The sequence below is a fragment of the Fulmarus glacialis genome, unplaced genomic scaffold (genome assembly GCF_000690835.1).
Source record: "Fulmarus glacialis isolate BGI_N327 unplaced genomic scaffold, ASM69083v1 scaffold562, whole genome shotgun sequence".
NCBI classification, from domain to species: Eukaryota; Metazoa; Chordata; class Aves; order Procellariiformes; family Procellariidae; genus Fulmarus; species Fulmarus glacialis.
This window is the reverse complement of record NW_009197046.1, coordinates 1-15,823: the sequence shown is the minus strand read 5'-3', so window position 1 is coordinate 15,823 and position 15,823 is coordinate 1. Positions and strand designations below refer to the sequence as shown.

Below are 15,823 nucleotides of genomic sequence, written 5' to 3'. Positions count from 1 at the left end.
AGAAGAGACCAACCCCCACCTCGCTACAACCTCCTTTCAGGTAGTTGTAGAGCACGATGAGGTCTCCCCTCAGCCTCCTCTTCTCCAGGCTAAACAGCCCCAGTTCCCTCAGCCGCTCCTCATAAAACTTGTTCTCTAGACCCTTCCCCAGCTTCGTTGCCCTTCTCTGGACACGCTCCAGCACCTCAATGTCCTTCCTGTAGTGAGGGGCCCAAAACTGAACACAGTATTCGAGGTGCGGCCTCACCAGGGCTGAGTACAGGGGCACAATCACCTCCCTGCTCCTGCTGGCCATACTATTTCTGATAGAGGCCAAGATGCCATTGGCCTTCTTGGCCACCTGGGCACACAGCCGGCTGTCAACCAGCACTCCCAGGTCCTTTTCCTCAGGGCTTTCCAGCCACTAGACGTGCTCTAGGGCTGGAGACAGTGGAGAAGAGAAAGAAACACTTGGTCTGAAGTGGACAAAATAATCAGTTTTCAAATGGATATCAAAAATTTCCAGCATAAGCAATATCTTTCTGGGCTGAGCTCATGCTCTGCTGAATGATACTGACCTACACTGATTATTAACATTTGAGTTTACCAGCACTGTATGAGAAGCCAAATATTGTCATGTTGTTTTTATTCTTCTGTCATTCAACAGAGACTCAAATTTACAGGCTAAAGTGGTGGTAAGCTAACGATAACATGCTCAGTTCTGACAAGGGCAGCAGGTCTGGTTGTAAAAAGACTGGAAACTACTTTTTGAACCCTGACTTAAGGGTGCTAGTGAAACCCTTTGGCCTAATTATCTTCCTCACACCTGGGATGTCAAGCTGTGCCTGCTCCACTGAAAAAGCAAGCTCACATTTTGAGCTTACTTCCACTGAATATTAATGACCTATTTTTCTCCATGTACATAGTTCCAAGTAGTGAAGTAAACCCAACATTCATCAAGATTTATTTTTTTATTTCATTCCCGATGTTCAAGGATGAATGCTTCCTTGTTCCATCCCCCAGCTGACAAACATTCATGACAAACTTCATCTCCTATCCTGTTGAGTCTTTCCATCTAAAGGTGCAGATCATAGTACTCTTTTTTGATCTAGAGATCAAACAGCTTCATCCTAGATGAAGACCCAAGCAAAGTTCAGTGTGTGCATAAAGAAGAATGGACTTGATGGGGAGCAATCCAAATCTCTGCAATGTAAGAAAAAGGCATCTGAGGCCATCTGTGAGCATGGTTTTAAAAATAAAAGCAGGATGTTGACATTACTGTGATACATACTGATTTAAATATGGACAAAAAGCCTCGATCTTCCACTATTGCCCTTTACTTCACAGCTGATATTCCACAGGCTGTACTACTGTAATTTGCATCAGAATCAAGTTAATATTTAATTTCTTCTGGCCCCGTAGTTAGCACATTTTTCTGTAAGTCTCTGCTCAGATACCACTAGGTTGAGTGCTTTAGAAACAAACTATGGCAGTTACAAGGTCTTTGGAGACCTTCCTAGGTGCCATATTCAGAGCAGTTCCACATTTATTCCAATCCATAAGTGGGTCAGCCTGGATCATCATGACCCTCAGGAGATGAGGATGGTTTAGAGATACATTTGCCACTCTTCCCCTTCAAGTTGCACCAAATACGAGGAACAAGCTCTTTCTTTCTTCTCTGTCACTATATATAGAACAGAAATTTCATATAGCTCTCCACAGTGATGACAGTTCTCTTTCCTGCATGCTGGCACTTTAGCCAGAACTCAGTAATGTACATGAAGAATTCCAGGGATTTTTTTTCTAGGATGCATCACTGTGCATTACTTATACCTAAATTTCACCTGTTATCACTGCTTATTGCAAGCCTCTTCGAAATTTTCCAGCCTTGATAACATTTGCATTTTTGTTAACTTTGCTAACTTATTACCATCCAATTTTTCAGATTGTTAATAAGAATAGAAAAAAATGTTTTGTGTCTTTGATGGTTCTCCCACAGAAAATTTCCTCCACAACTAACCTAAAAAGCAGAGACATAAAAAACCCCCAAGCACCTAATAGAATAATCCATCTCTCCTATCTTCAAATATGTTGGACCATTAAAATAATAATAAAAAACTAATTTCAGCTTCTCAATTTTATACTAGTGTGTATACTAGCCCTCCAATATCACCTACAGTAATGGTGAACTGTCTCTCCCCTCACCCCATTCCAATGGTAGAACTATCACTGACTTAACCGGGCCAAGATTTCAATCTCAGTATTTATCAATACGGCACATTTTTGAAAACTATTGAGCTACAAAGTCTGATTTCAGACCCATAAAATGTGATATTGGATTCCTCTGTTTTTAACGACCTTCATTATACAATCTTTTGCTTTCAGGATGCCTAGAAGGAAGTCATGGAGCTAGAATATAGACAGGTTTGGACTCAAGCCAAGAACCTATCTATCTTCATTAATCCTTTTGCAGGTCAGAATGAAATCCTATACAGAACTTTTTACATCACAGAAAGAAGTTGTGAGGGAGCTAGAGCTTTCCAGCAGGTGTTTTGGACACATGAAGCTCTCATATTACTGTCAGGAGCAATGGGGTGGGAGGAAGGCTTGACAGAAGATTAAAAGGGAGTTGTCAGCTTGCAATCAAGTCATTTAATGTAAACATGGAGTAAAATTCAAGTTACTCAGGCATTACTTTTGCTTTCAGGTTCATTTACGTAGCTTTACAATCACTTTATAAATACAGTTTTCTCCCTCCCTCTTTGTCCTGTAAACAACATGTGCAAGCAGCAGCAGGAGTAATTTGTGCACAACCTAGAGGAAAGCAGCTTTGCACAGAAACATGAAGGAGGTGATCCAAACCCCCCAGGAATCACTGCAACTGTTTGCATTGATTTACGTGATCCCAGAGCATATAAATATAGTAAGTCCTGCCTCTTTCCAATTGCTATCAATTCTAAGGATCTTAAATTATTCTTGTAAAGTAACTATGGATCCTAAATTCCAACAGAACTGTAATTAAAATCATGGTACCACGTCTGTTGATTAATAAGAGTGCCTTTGCAATTGTGCTAAATCTGTGCCTTCATACTGCCACGTGTTTCAAAGCAGAGTGAAAGCAGAATCATGCAATTCCCCTCAAATGACTTTTTTTCTCATTTATTTCTAGTGACTAGTATCTCCATAACAGCCAGCTGATGAGATTAAATGAAATCTGGGAGGCACCAAGTTGACAGCACCGGAGATGTAAGGCCTCATTTTAACAGCTAAAGAAAAAACAAAACACCACCAAAGTATGAACAATTTCACTTACCATTGTGGCAACTCGACTTTTAGGTGAAAATACCATATCTATTAATGAGATAATTTATTATCTACATCTAATTTATTCCTTAGCCTTTCTAAAGCATATAGCAAAGGAGAATGTCAGCTAGCAGCAGTAAGTTCTGGCCAGATATCTGTGGAAGATATCCAGATATCCATCCACTCCTTTTGTACAGATGGCAACACTACTCCCTTGAAGCACACCCTACATAGCTGTTGGTATGGGAAACAAATAGAAGAGTTGCTCCTGCTGCAGAACTGGTACTAAAAAAGCTTCTGTTTAAAGTATGCACGCTGAGATACCTCCAGGTGAAATGAACAACATGTCTTGCTGGCATTGTCAGCTCTTTGAGAGAAATTCTCCAGCTCACTAGACATGTGAGCTGCTGAGAATGGCAGTAGACAGGAAAGATTTGGCAGGAGCTAAGGAAATGCGAGGGATCTAGCATCTGTGAAGTGAGAAGAAAAAGACATTCCCTCCCCTTTCCTATCACCCCTCCTTCAGTGAATTCATTGCAGCCATGGGTGCGCTCCAGGCAGCAAACGGCTGAACTCGATGGCTACCGAGACTCATGCTCTGTGAATGCTCAGGGAGCCTGACAGCTCCCCCTGCCTCCCTCCTCTTTGGGTAAACACCTACTCTGAACGACCACAGGACACCCATGACCTCAGCTAGGGGGTCTGCTATTTTGATTGCTTTTTTTCTTTTGTGAAATAGTTGTGGAAAAATCTGTGGGTGTCACTGTCTTGAACTCGATGGCTACCGAGACTCATGCTCTGTGAATGCTCAGGGAGCCTGACAGCTCCCCCTGCCTCCCTCCTCTTTGGGTAAACACCTACTCTGAACGACCACAGGACACCCATGACCTCAGCTAGGGGGTCTGCTATTTTGATTGCTTTTTTTCTTTTGTGAAATAGTTGTGGAAAAATCTGTGGGTGTCACTGTCTGATAAAAAGCTAAAGCATCTTACAAAATCTTAAACATCAAACCCAGGCTACACAAGAAGGCTGCTGCCAAGGTCCAGAACAATCATGAGTGGTCCATATTCATAAACCAAATTAACCCAAAACCCGGATATTGGCTCAACAGCTCTTTCACAAACAAGAAATGTTGAGGAAGAACGGTAGCCTTGACCACTATGGACAAATGATTAAAAAACATTACAGAGATAAGTTGTTTATACTGTGACATTACTATCTTACTGTATACTGGGAAATTAAAAATAAAAAACTTCAGTATAACTGTTGGCTCCTCAGTAAATCAGCAATTTCCATAATGTAATTTGAGAAAAATTCCATATTTCTGCCCAGACCAGTATATTAAAAAAGAAATAAAAAGCTTTCAGGATTAAATTATGAAGTACAAATATGTTACTTTGTTTTCTAAAGCATTTTAAAAATTATATGACTCAGTAAAATTTTTTTATTATATTTCTCTGTGAACTTTTTCTCCATGGAAATGAACACCTCCTGTTTTATGAAATGGATAGGTTTTATATGACCTTAATCAATAACACCGTCTGTCTCCAGGGCCACCCTCTACAAATCTTTTTATCTGGAACCAATTTTGAGAATCAATAAAAGCAAAGGTTTCTATCAGTTACAGGACTTACAAAAGGGGAAATTAATACGCTGGACCAGTTGCATGCTCTGTATGACCCTTCCCAATGGCCAATATATCAGTATCTTCAGTGATCCCAATACATCTAAAGCCTTTATTAATAGGCCCTTGTAGCTTCATAGTCCTCTCTTCAAGCAGAAAAAGCCCCTTAATGCCCAATAATAGTTCTGCCAACATGATCAGTAAAGACTCAGGCTCTCTCTATATGCATAAAAAATATGTAACCCTCTATTAGTACGTGCAAGCCTATTTGAAAACATTATTTAACAGGGCTCTAAGAATTTGGAGTCATATCTCAGCTTTTTCAGTGTTTCTTCTTTGCAGGCTACTTCCAAGATGAATACAAACCCAGACTGTGGTGATGTGGCTGGTCTGAGTTTAAGGAAGGTGGTACAGGAGAGGCTACCACCCATCTACTGCTAGTGCTGCTCAACACAGTAGCACACTCAGTGACTGTGAGTGAGTGACTCCATGCAATTTGTAAGCATCGTTAAACTTCACCCAGGGCTCCTTTTGTGGTTGCTTTTTGGAAAAAAAAAGAAGATCTAGTTGATGAGAGCCTGTTTTTCACCAAAGCCGTGCTCTGAGGAGGAAGAAGAACTCCTCCAGTGGATAGACATGCAACCAAGTCTACCCCGCCTCCACAGATTTCTCTCTTCCTTCTTTTCTCTCTTAAATATTCTGCAAGCCCTTCATTAGAAGTTACAGTGTCAGGAAACTCTAGAAGGAAACTTCACTTTCAGCTCCTCCTACAAGCTCCTCTATAGATACTTCTTTGAAAGTAGTGGCACCATGAATGAAATGGGTTCCCATGACCTCAGGATCAGTTTTTAAAAATGAATTAACTGAGCTTTTCATGGTTTTGTCAGAAGAGAGATAACCTATGCTCAAAGCACCTATAATGTGACATACTAAAAGCAGGAAAGTCTTACCTCACGAGGTCCAGTGGTTGGTATTTATACCACACTCCCCAGGAAGCCCAGCATTCATAGAGCAGGTGCCTGTGGTTTTCTGCCCCGTGGGTTCTTATTGAATTCTTACTTCTGTAACTTCCCTAAAATACAAATCTGGACATTAATGAACAACAGCAGCAAAAAAGAATATCTAAGAAATCTCTCTCACTAGTGGTATGGACCACACAATTTATGCAAACTCCATACTTGTGCACCAAAAGCTAAATATGACATTAAAAGGACAATTTCCTCTGACTTCAGTAAGATTTGGGATTATTCTCCCTAAGAAATTTATGATAAATGCTGTTCAAGTCAAAGGCTGGAGAATCTCAAAGAGAAAACCACAGCATGATGTTTTTCCCCTCTGAAAACATACTAATTTATCAAACCCAAATACTTTTTACAGAGCAGATCCAGAACAACTCTCCTTACTCATCTCATTTTGCAAGAAAAAAAGCTTTTTTTTTTCCCAAGAAAAAAGCATTAGTAGTTGGGAGGGATGTCAGAGGCAGACACAGAATGCAAAAGAGAGTAATAACATTAATAAGATTGAGAATAACTGATTACACAATTAAGAATTCATTTTGTGGGAAATGTCTGTTCAAAAAGAAAAAAAAAAAGAGAAAAATACCTCATGAAGAGGAAATGCAGCTTCATAGGAGCCATTACTGAGCAATCGATTCAGACCTAAGAATCAAAAGTATCCAATTATTTACCAATAGGACCAGAAAAACTGCTACGTAAAAAGCAAAACATATTTTCATATTAAGCTGGCTAAATGAAGTTTGAAGCCCATTGACAGTAAAAGATACATGTAGAAAAATTCATATTTTATAGATTTTGATGAACTAAGATATAATACAAGCAAAGACTTGTTCAAATATTAATCATAATCTATCATTTATTATGCCGGAGGTTTAAAGATTCATTTGCCAAATCCATCTTTAGTGTAACTTCGGTGAAATCAGGGACCTCACACCAGGATTGAAGTTTGACCCCATAAATTATGGTCTAAGGAAGCTATTTAGATGAAAGGCTGTATTTCTTGGGAGCTGAAAACTTCAGGGAAGATCTTTACATTTTTTAACTGCAGGCGAGTAAAGCAACTGAAACTCTTAATTTCCATATGATAACAACGTTTTAAAGTATGTTCAGTTTATGTCTTATGAAAGCTGCTGGACTAACAGATAGAACAGGAACAAGACAGGCTGTAGTAGTACAAGACCAGAAAATATACTTGAACCTGAACCAAAAGAATTGTTATTTGGCACAAAAAAGTAATCATACACCCCACTCAGTCAGGCCTTGTCCTTCTTTAATGAGAACCTCGAGAGAAATAATGAATGATTGCTGAGATGGGGGCACTTTTCACTTGGAAAGTCACCAAAATAGGACTGAACAACTACCAGGCAATGCAAAACTAAATACTGGCACTAACAACCTGAAGGCATTTGAACCCCATTGATCAAGAAGCAAAGAATCCTGTTTCCTTTCCTAATTCACCAGGGAATGATAGCAGCAAGAACACAGCAATAAGAAGTATTAATTTAACATAAATAGCACTTTCAGTGATTGCATTAGTACCTGCTTGGCAGAAAAGCAAAACCTGTACAGCTGAGCCAGGCTTTGTTCTGCCCAGTGATCAATGCAAGGTTGTGTTCATGGTAGGTACAACACAAGTAGATATGTGAGGGAGCTTGGGATCTTGAGGCAGGCAGGGACTGCAAGTGTGTGTGCTAGATACAATGGCTGCATGCACTGCATGAATTCTTCCCTTTCTTCTCTCCCCTCTGCTCACTGTCATTGCTCAGAGCTTTTGCTGCCCTCATCCCAGGAGCTGAGGAAGAAACAAATGAAGTTCTGGGATGTTTCCCTACCTCTTGAGGAAGGACGGAGTTTAAACAGCAGGGAAATGAAACAGGCTGCAGTTTTATGGGGATTGCCTCTCCGTTTGTGATGCCCCAGTCTCTGTGTGGTACACAAGCAGTACGTGCTCTGTATCACAAGACAGAAGAGGGCCACTGTTTTGTACTTCAGCCCTCCTCTGTCTGCTCTCCTGGATCTGCATATGTGCCGCCCCACAGGTCCACTCCACCCACTATTTGAAAGTGATGCCATAATTATGCATTGCATCCTTTGTACTGAGGATGTCGTTGGTGAACTCCCTTTTGATTTACAGCAGCTACAGAGATACAGAACCTTCCATCTCCCTTAGGGGTGGACAGGTATCCAGGCAGAAGCCCTACAGGCTGAGAAGTGCAGCAGCACAAATCTTGCCATCCTTCCAAATACATTTTTGTGAAGGAGTAAAAGCTTTTCTGTATGAGTCTATCTGCTTCTCCAGGGTCCTTAATCTATACATATGTCTTTGGCTTAAGTCAGTCTCTTTCCTTGCAGAGGTGATAAATCTCATATGTGCCTGTGAAAGCAGTCTGATATTACAGGGTAATGACCAGGTCTTCCAGGCAAAGCCCCTACAACAGTAGTGGGTGAGATGTAAACAGCTCAAAATTGAGGTGATTAAAAAGGAAGCAAAAGAGTCTGTTATGAGCCCAGGCAGTCTTCTCCTCTTTTTTTGGTGGGATTTAGCACCCACGTTTAAAAGCACATTGCTCAGCACTTACCAATTTTGTTTTTCCCTTCTTCGTATTTCACTCTTTGTAAGATATGGTGTACAATTCTACTTCTTGTAGCATTATTGAAGAAAGTATCTTTGTTGTGTATGATGAAGCTGTATAAAAATGCAACAAAGGGCATCTCAGGAATATATAATAGCATGTATAAAGCAAATATTGAGTTCCATTACTTTCCACAGCACACTAAAAATCTACAGTATGTGAGCAAGTGCAAGGAAGATTAAAGGACACCAGATGAAGTGAGATGATTAACTGGATGAGATGATGTCAGTAACAGTATTCGTTCCCTAACAAAGAATTACATGGAGAAGTCTGGAGGAAGATCAAAGATATTTAAGCATTCATTATGATAAGCATCACTTTTAGATAATTCACTGAAAACTAGAAAATACTTGCACAAAAATTTGCAAAAGCATAAGATTTGTAAGTGCAGCTGTAGAAATACATATTTGATTTCTATTTCAGGCTTCTTTATTATGAAACAGAAAATATTATATACTCCTACGTTTGGTTCTGGAAGCTGAAATAGAGTAGAAAATTAGCTTTCAGAAGCTACTTACAGAGTTATGCATGAATGCAAGTTTAATAGTTTAGACAGAATTGTGATGAGTCCAGGAAATTAAAAAAAAAAAAAAAAGCCACAATATGTATTGTATTGATTAAATTGGCTGGCATAATATATTTTATATAGGTTGCTCAATCCCAATATACATACTCAAGGAAAACAAGATATTTTAGCATATCATCATGATCACTGGAAAAATGCAAACAATATAAGTTTTTAGAAATACTGTTTCAACTTGTCAGTTAAATACTGCTAACGAATTCTTACAGTTGCTTGAGGTGTGGAGGGCTTCAGGGTAGACTGTGAAAGTTATTTAGACACTTGAATAAGCAGATAAGTGGATGGAGTTTCTGATTAAGTAGGCCTGTGCATATACTGAGGAAATTAAGTATTTTTTAAAATGTGGTCCTTAGTAACTGACTGAATAGAAATGTTCATATTTTTCAAAATACTTTGGATAGGAAGTAAGATGTTTTCTTCCTCTGTGTTGGTGAATCATAGAATCATAGAATCATAGAATCATTAAGGTTGGAAAAGACCTCTAAGATCATCAAGTCCAACCGTTAACCCAATACCACCATGCCCACTAAACCATATCCCTAAGCGCCTCATCTACACGTCTTTTAAACACTTCCAGGGATGGTGACTCTACCACTTCCCTGGGCAGCCTGTTCCAAGGCCTGACCACTCTTTCAGTAAAGAAATTTTTCCTAATGTCCAGTCTAAACCTTCCTTGGCGCAACTTGAGGCCATTTCCTCTCGTCCTATCGCTTGTTACTTGGGAGAAGAGACCAACCCCCACCTCGCTACAACCTCCTTTCAGGGAGCTGTAGAGCGCGATGAGGTCTCCCCTCAGCCTCCTCTTCTCCAAGCTGAACTAAACAGCCCCAGTTCCCTCAGCCGCTCCTCATAAGACTTGTGAAGAGCTGATAAATAAAATGGTAAAATCGTAGAGATTTCTTAGAGACACCAGCCAGTAGGGCTGCACACTAGACAAATCTGACTTTAATAGAGATCATCTTAATAGGGAGCTTGGCATGGATTTATGTCACCTTCTCTTCTGTACAACATGGGATCCACTGCTCAGTTTTCCCCTCGGGTAATTTTACCCAAATGAAAACCCGCTTTTTCAGAATGAATCTTTACCCGTTGGAAATCATACATGGCTTTGCACCTCCACAGTCATTTGGAAAAACAGGCAAGGAGTCCAACTTCTGGACTTTGCTCCCTTTTTATTACCAAAATTCTCTGCCAAATTTTCCATACAAGACAATCTGTAAGCTCCTTACGTTCAGCTTCAAAGGCAGATAACAAAAAAAATCCCAGGGTAAAGGTATAAAAGACAAGTTGCTCAAAGAGCAACCATAATTAATGAAATCTGGTTTTCTAGAGGTTACTATTTCATGTCTCCTTTCCCACTCCACCCCAGATACTCACAGATCTTTTCTGTGTCCACAATCTACTCAGTATTGTACTTCTGGCTTTCTCCACATCCCTACTATTCCCAAAGTCCTACACATGCCCTACAGTACCTATTGAAAGTAATTTGATTCATGCATATTGGCTGACCACCATGTGTGTGCCGGTTTACCAATGGGCTGCTACCAAACTGCATATACAATTGGTGTGCACTGGCCACTGCCTTTTCTGTATAGGCAAGATTTTGGGCCCCTATTCTGTTTCAAGCTGCTGATACTCACGAAGTAAATAAGACTGTGCGTATCTTTGAGACAGCTACATCTGTACCAAATTTAGTTGAAAGTAATCAGTATGTAAAATAATAATTATTAGAAGGACTTTGACAAAAAGGAAATACTATCATCACACAAGTCTTAATGCTTAAGGAAATTAGATAAAAAACCAATCTAAACTCTGAAGCAGATAGAACAGCATTATTTCCAGCTGAAGCTGGAGCTTTGTATTAGGCCATTTTAGTAGCAGCAGAAACAAATTAAAAGACAATAGTAAAACAGAAGTGAAGAGTTAGTGTTTTTCCCACTTTGTTTCATTTTCTTTTAATGTCTGACTTTCCTCTCCAAGATCTCACCTCCCAGACAGCACTGAATGTTAAAGATATGTGAAGATAACTTATGTGAAGATGTGAAGATAACCTATGAAATCAAAACAGCACAGTAATTTTCATTCTGACTTAGCTATGAGTTCTTGTATGATTCAATTGAGAATTGAATCACCTTATCTGGGAAACTAGCAACATTAATCCAGGTAACACCAATAATGTTAATCTATTTTCCTTATGATATAAGGTTATTTTGCTCATCTGTTATCATGACAATGTCATACTGCAACTACAGGTAGTTATTTCAACAACTTTTTTGGACAAACAGGTTAATAGTTTTTCTGCATTTAGTCCCTTCTATTTTCATGAGTCATGAATGAAAAAAGGCAAAAATCAAACATTATGCAATCTTAAAAAGAAATAAGAACTACTTGTTTAAACAAACACTTTAGTCATTTGCATTCATTTGTAAACTTAGCAATTGTGTTGTTGTAGCTTTTGATCTGACGTGGCCAAGAAGGAACAACCAGATGTGTCTGTGAAGCAGATGTCAACACCTCAGTACAACAAACTGCCATGAAGAACTCTGCCTATTCCAGAACTAGCTGAAACAGTCCTAAACATGTGTGAGTATGAGAGCTGCAGAGGTTCTGCCCTGCCCATCCTTGTGCCAATAAAAGGCATCTGAGGGCAGGAAGGGCAGAGGAGCGGGAGAACTCACCATGACTAGAATAGGCCAAGAACACGTCCTTCAGTGTTTTCCAACATTACTCGTGGAGACATGGATGCAGAAGAGATGCTAGAGTTCACCAAAGGTCAAAAAGGAGTGCCAAAATGAGTCCTCTGGATGTCCTGTACTATCCCTAACAATATCATTGTTTTGGGATGGAATTCCATGTGGTAAAGGTTAAAAATAATCCTCACCTATTTTTGAATACAAAAATCACAGGATTTTTGTCTTTTGTTTAACTCAAATACTCAGATCATTTCTGTGAAATTGTCTGTAGAGTAGCCCCAGAAAGAGCAGTATCACCATAACCAAGGGGGTAGGGAGCTCTGGCACAGGAAATAAAAATAGGCAGACATGAGTGGGAGGCATTGAAAGGTTGAGAATATCTCAAGTAGTTGTAATGATGTATTACAACATCCCAGTTAGAGGTTGACGTAAATTAGGACAATGCCAGGGAAGTTTCAACTTATCTCCAAAATCACAGGAGTTGCTCATCAGGTGAGAATCATGCAGTTCAGTGCAGGACTTATCCCTCTCTACCACCACCCTTCTCTCCCACACTTTATGGGCAGTTCTTCCTTCAAACTTTTTGTGCTCCAGGTTGTCTTCTTTCTGAATGTGGGTGGTAAATCCATATTCACAGAATAGCCATCAAGGCTATTTCATGGGTCTGCAGCATCCAATGAAGAAATTCAGAGGAGAAAGACTTTCTCAGTCTGTGGAGAATCTCACCCTTCAAATTTCAGTTCACAGGGGCCGGAGCTGAAGACATTTCCAAACTACGTGTAGACAAACATTCATCAGACATTACTGAGCTATAAACTGCACAAGGCAGAGGCTTTCTACAGAGCTTTTTAACCCTTGTTGCTTTCAGATGGAACAGTTTCCTCAGCTGTCCCGTTTCTGCTGACCTTGTTAGAATTTCAATATGCACAAGGGCTTGAATATTCATAAGAGCAATACAGCTTGTTTTCAGGCTCAGTAAGGGTTCAGGCTTTATTTAGAAGACAGTTCAGTTGAAGGTTTTGATCACTTTGTCACCTCATTTGTAAGATAAAAAATAAGTAAGAATTAATACACTATTGTTTTTATTACCTGTGAAGTTAATGTATAGGCAGATAATAAAGCCAGTGATTAGTTCCACAACACTTATAACCATTAGCCTGGCCTTGTAAGTCTTATTTGTGTGAGCTGCCCTTACTCAAAAAGAAAATCTCAGTGAAGATAATGACAGCACTTCTGGCAGGAAAGGTTCCAGAGTTGATCCTTAATTAAAGTCCCTTTTAAAAATGTCATTGTGGAAATATTGCTCTTACATTCATACTGTAAGCGACATGAAGAGTCAGTGAAGGTTAATTGCTTTGAAATTATATTTGTAGCTTTCTTAATTAGACTCTGAACGGGAGATTTCAAACTATCTTTCCACGGATAACAAAGCACAGCAAAACTAACTGTTGGCTAAAGAAGGCCCTCAAATTAATGCGAATTCAACCATGAACAAACTGACAATGAATTCCTGTTCATACATTCTCTTTGGTAATTTTGCAGGTTGTACAAACCCTTTAGGGGTAAATTTAGCTCTTGAATCTTTGTCTAACATCCATGTGAAAAAAAATTGTTTTACTTTTCAATTTATTTTTGAGAAGCAAAAGGCTTTGTCTAACATCCATGTGAAAAAAAATTGGTTTACTTTTCAATTTATTTTGGAGAAGCAAAAGGAAGGAAAAGGCTATTTTCTGCTGTACTGGTAAGATATACAAGCTTAACCAGACCTATGGTCTGGTTACAAAGCTACAAAGTGAGGACTTGTGCATGCACGTATCAATGTGCATCTTTGCTCCACAGGATCCCCAGACACGGAAACATTTGATGTTTGACACCCACCATACAAAAAGGTATGTTCCAAGCAAATGTCTGTTGCTGGAAGCAGTAAAAACTAAAAGCAGAGATGTTGTCTGAAGTAGTAATCACTATATGAGAAGTGTATTCTTTAGTGCAGGAAAAATGCCCAACCCTCTGCACTCCCAGGTAAGCCACTGGCAGTAGCTAGCTGTTGTTGGCTGAAGCAATAGCAGGTTTTTACCTCATTTAACATCAGAGAAAGAAAGTCATCAGCTGTAGTAGCAGCAAGATGAGCCTGCAGTATTCCAGTGAGAATATAACCACACATCCCCACAGTTTATTTGTTTGAAAATGGGTATATTATTATCACTTTCTATTTATTTTCATTTTGCCTGACTTTTAAGGCTGCAGCTGACTTTTTTGTTTATCTAAAAGAAAACATTTATTAATGGCTATTCCGTATTTTTCACATGTGTCTAAACAAACAAGATCACTTTGGGATGAAGAATGTATTAGTGGCTTTGTCTGTTTCAGATTTGGCACATCACAGCCTCAAAACTGCTAAAGTAAAATAGAGTCGTGAAAGCACTGAATCTCTCCTCTACCTTCCTCTGCCCTTCTCCCCAAATCACCCTGCCACCTAAATCACTTCTTAATTGAAATTGGTTCACTCAGGAATATTAATCTGCGATAGAATGAGCTTTACGTATTTTTCAGGGATGCCCTGTTTCATTCAGTTTGCCAGGCAATTAAAACTTCCAGAATAAGAGAGAATTTAAAAAAACCCATCACAGGGCATTTCCAAGTTTGGTTGCACAAAGATTTGTTTAAGAGCAGGAATCTTACAGAACTGTGATTCCCTGCTTATAAAAAGACATTTACAAATGTATAGTTGTTATACTGTAGGATTAATATAAACACAAGAATGCCCATCCTGGTTCAAAACAAGTAAGTGTCCATGCAGTCCTGTGCCTTGTCTCCAGTGGTAGCAGCTCCCTGACCTATCCATGATCTTGGGGTGAAGCAGCTCAGGGGACATGGGCACAGATCATCTGGGTGGGGATTGAATTTATTAGGGCCAATCTGAGCATCAGAGAAAGCTTAAAATGTAACTCCACCCCGAGACACACATATCTTGGAAATCTGACACAGATACAGGGTAAGATCCTCATCTACCACGAGGGGACACAGTACAAATGAGAGTAACTCCATTAACCTCTGGTATACAGGGCCATTTTTGGTTAATTAATCCAGATATTGTCCTAGTCCTCCTAACTGTGTATATTTTTAATCTCATTTTCACTGAAGTAATAAATACTTATTTTTAAGTGGTTTATTCAATTATATATTAGATTAATATTTAACCGGAGAGTTTAGCACATTTGGAAGGAAAAAAAGGCGAAAATAGTTCCTGATATAAAGTTTGAAATCTCTAAACAGCAATTAAAAGCATTTTCCTAGCTAGTATCTAAGAAATTGCAGCTAATTACTACTGTTGTTATTCCCAGCTGACTAGCAGCTCACTACATAAAATAACTAAGATGTAGTAGAAAAATAACTAATTATCATCATGTCTGATGGAAAATATTTTTCCCATATTTGAACTGTGCATTCTTGTAACTGATAATTTTCAGAAGAAATGCTTTGACATAAAATTTCTTTACTGAAAGAGTGGTCAAGCCTTGGAACAGGCTGCCCAGGGAAGTGGTGGAGTCACCATCCCTGGAAGTATTTAAAAGATGTATAGATGAGGCGCTTAGGGACATGGTTTAGTGGGTATGGTAGTGTTGGGTTGACGGTTGGACTCGATGATCTTAGAGGTCTTTTCCAACCTTAATGATTCTACGATTCTGTGATTCTATGATTCTAAATAAAGCCCTTCCCAAGCTGTGGCTGCAGAAGAGAAATACTACTCAGAAGTATATCTTGAAAATTGTAATTTTGTATTCCACACAATTCCAAAAAAATGCTTGCCTCATCCAGGCAGAGCTTCTTTCCTCCAAAAACAGATTTCCTATTACTTAGGAATTAAGATGAATTTAGGTCTTCTTTTGTAATGACAATTTTGTGATATACCCTATAAGGTATGCCATAATCCCTTTAAAAGAAAATCTGAAGCCATACTGCCTTACAGTCGCTAGCCCTTGTTCTCGTGG

The 15,823-nt window shown here is 39.2% G+C and overlaps 1 protein-coding gene across 1 annotated transcript in view; it reads right to left on the bottom strand.

Annotated features, from left to right (window-relative positions):
* The window catches only part of ANO4 (anoctamin 4), a 53,023-nt gene extending 44,389 nt beyond the window's left edge, over positions 1–8,634 (bottom strand). Inside the window, exons 1-3 of the mRNA XM_009572385.1 lie at positions 8,502–8,634; positions 6,509–6,564; positions 5,857–5,978 (exon numbers count right to left, since the gene is read on the bottom strand). Coding sequence (XP_009570680.1) covers positions 5,857–5,978; positions 6,509–6,564; positions 8,502–8,634 — 311 coding nt within the window. The remainder of the gene's footprint in view (positions 1–5,856; positions 5,979–6,508; positions 6,565–8,501) is intronic.
* Between the last annotated feature and the right edge of the window lie 7,189 nt (positions 8,635–15,823).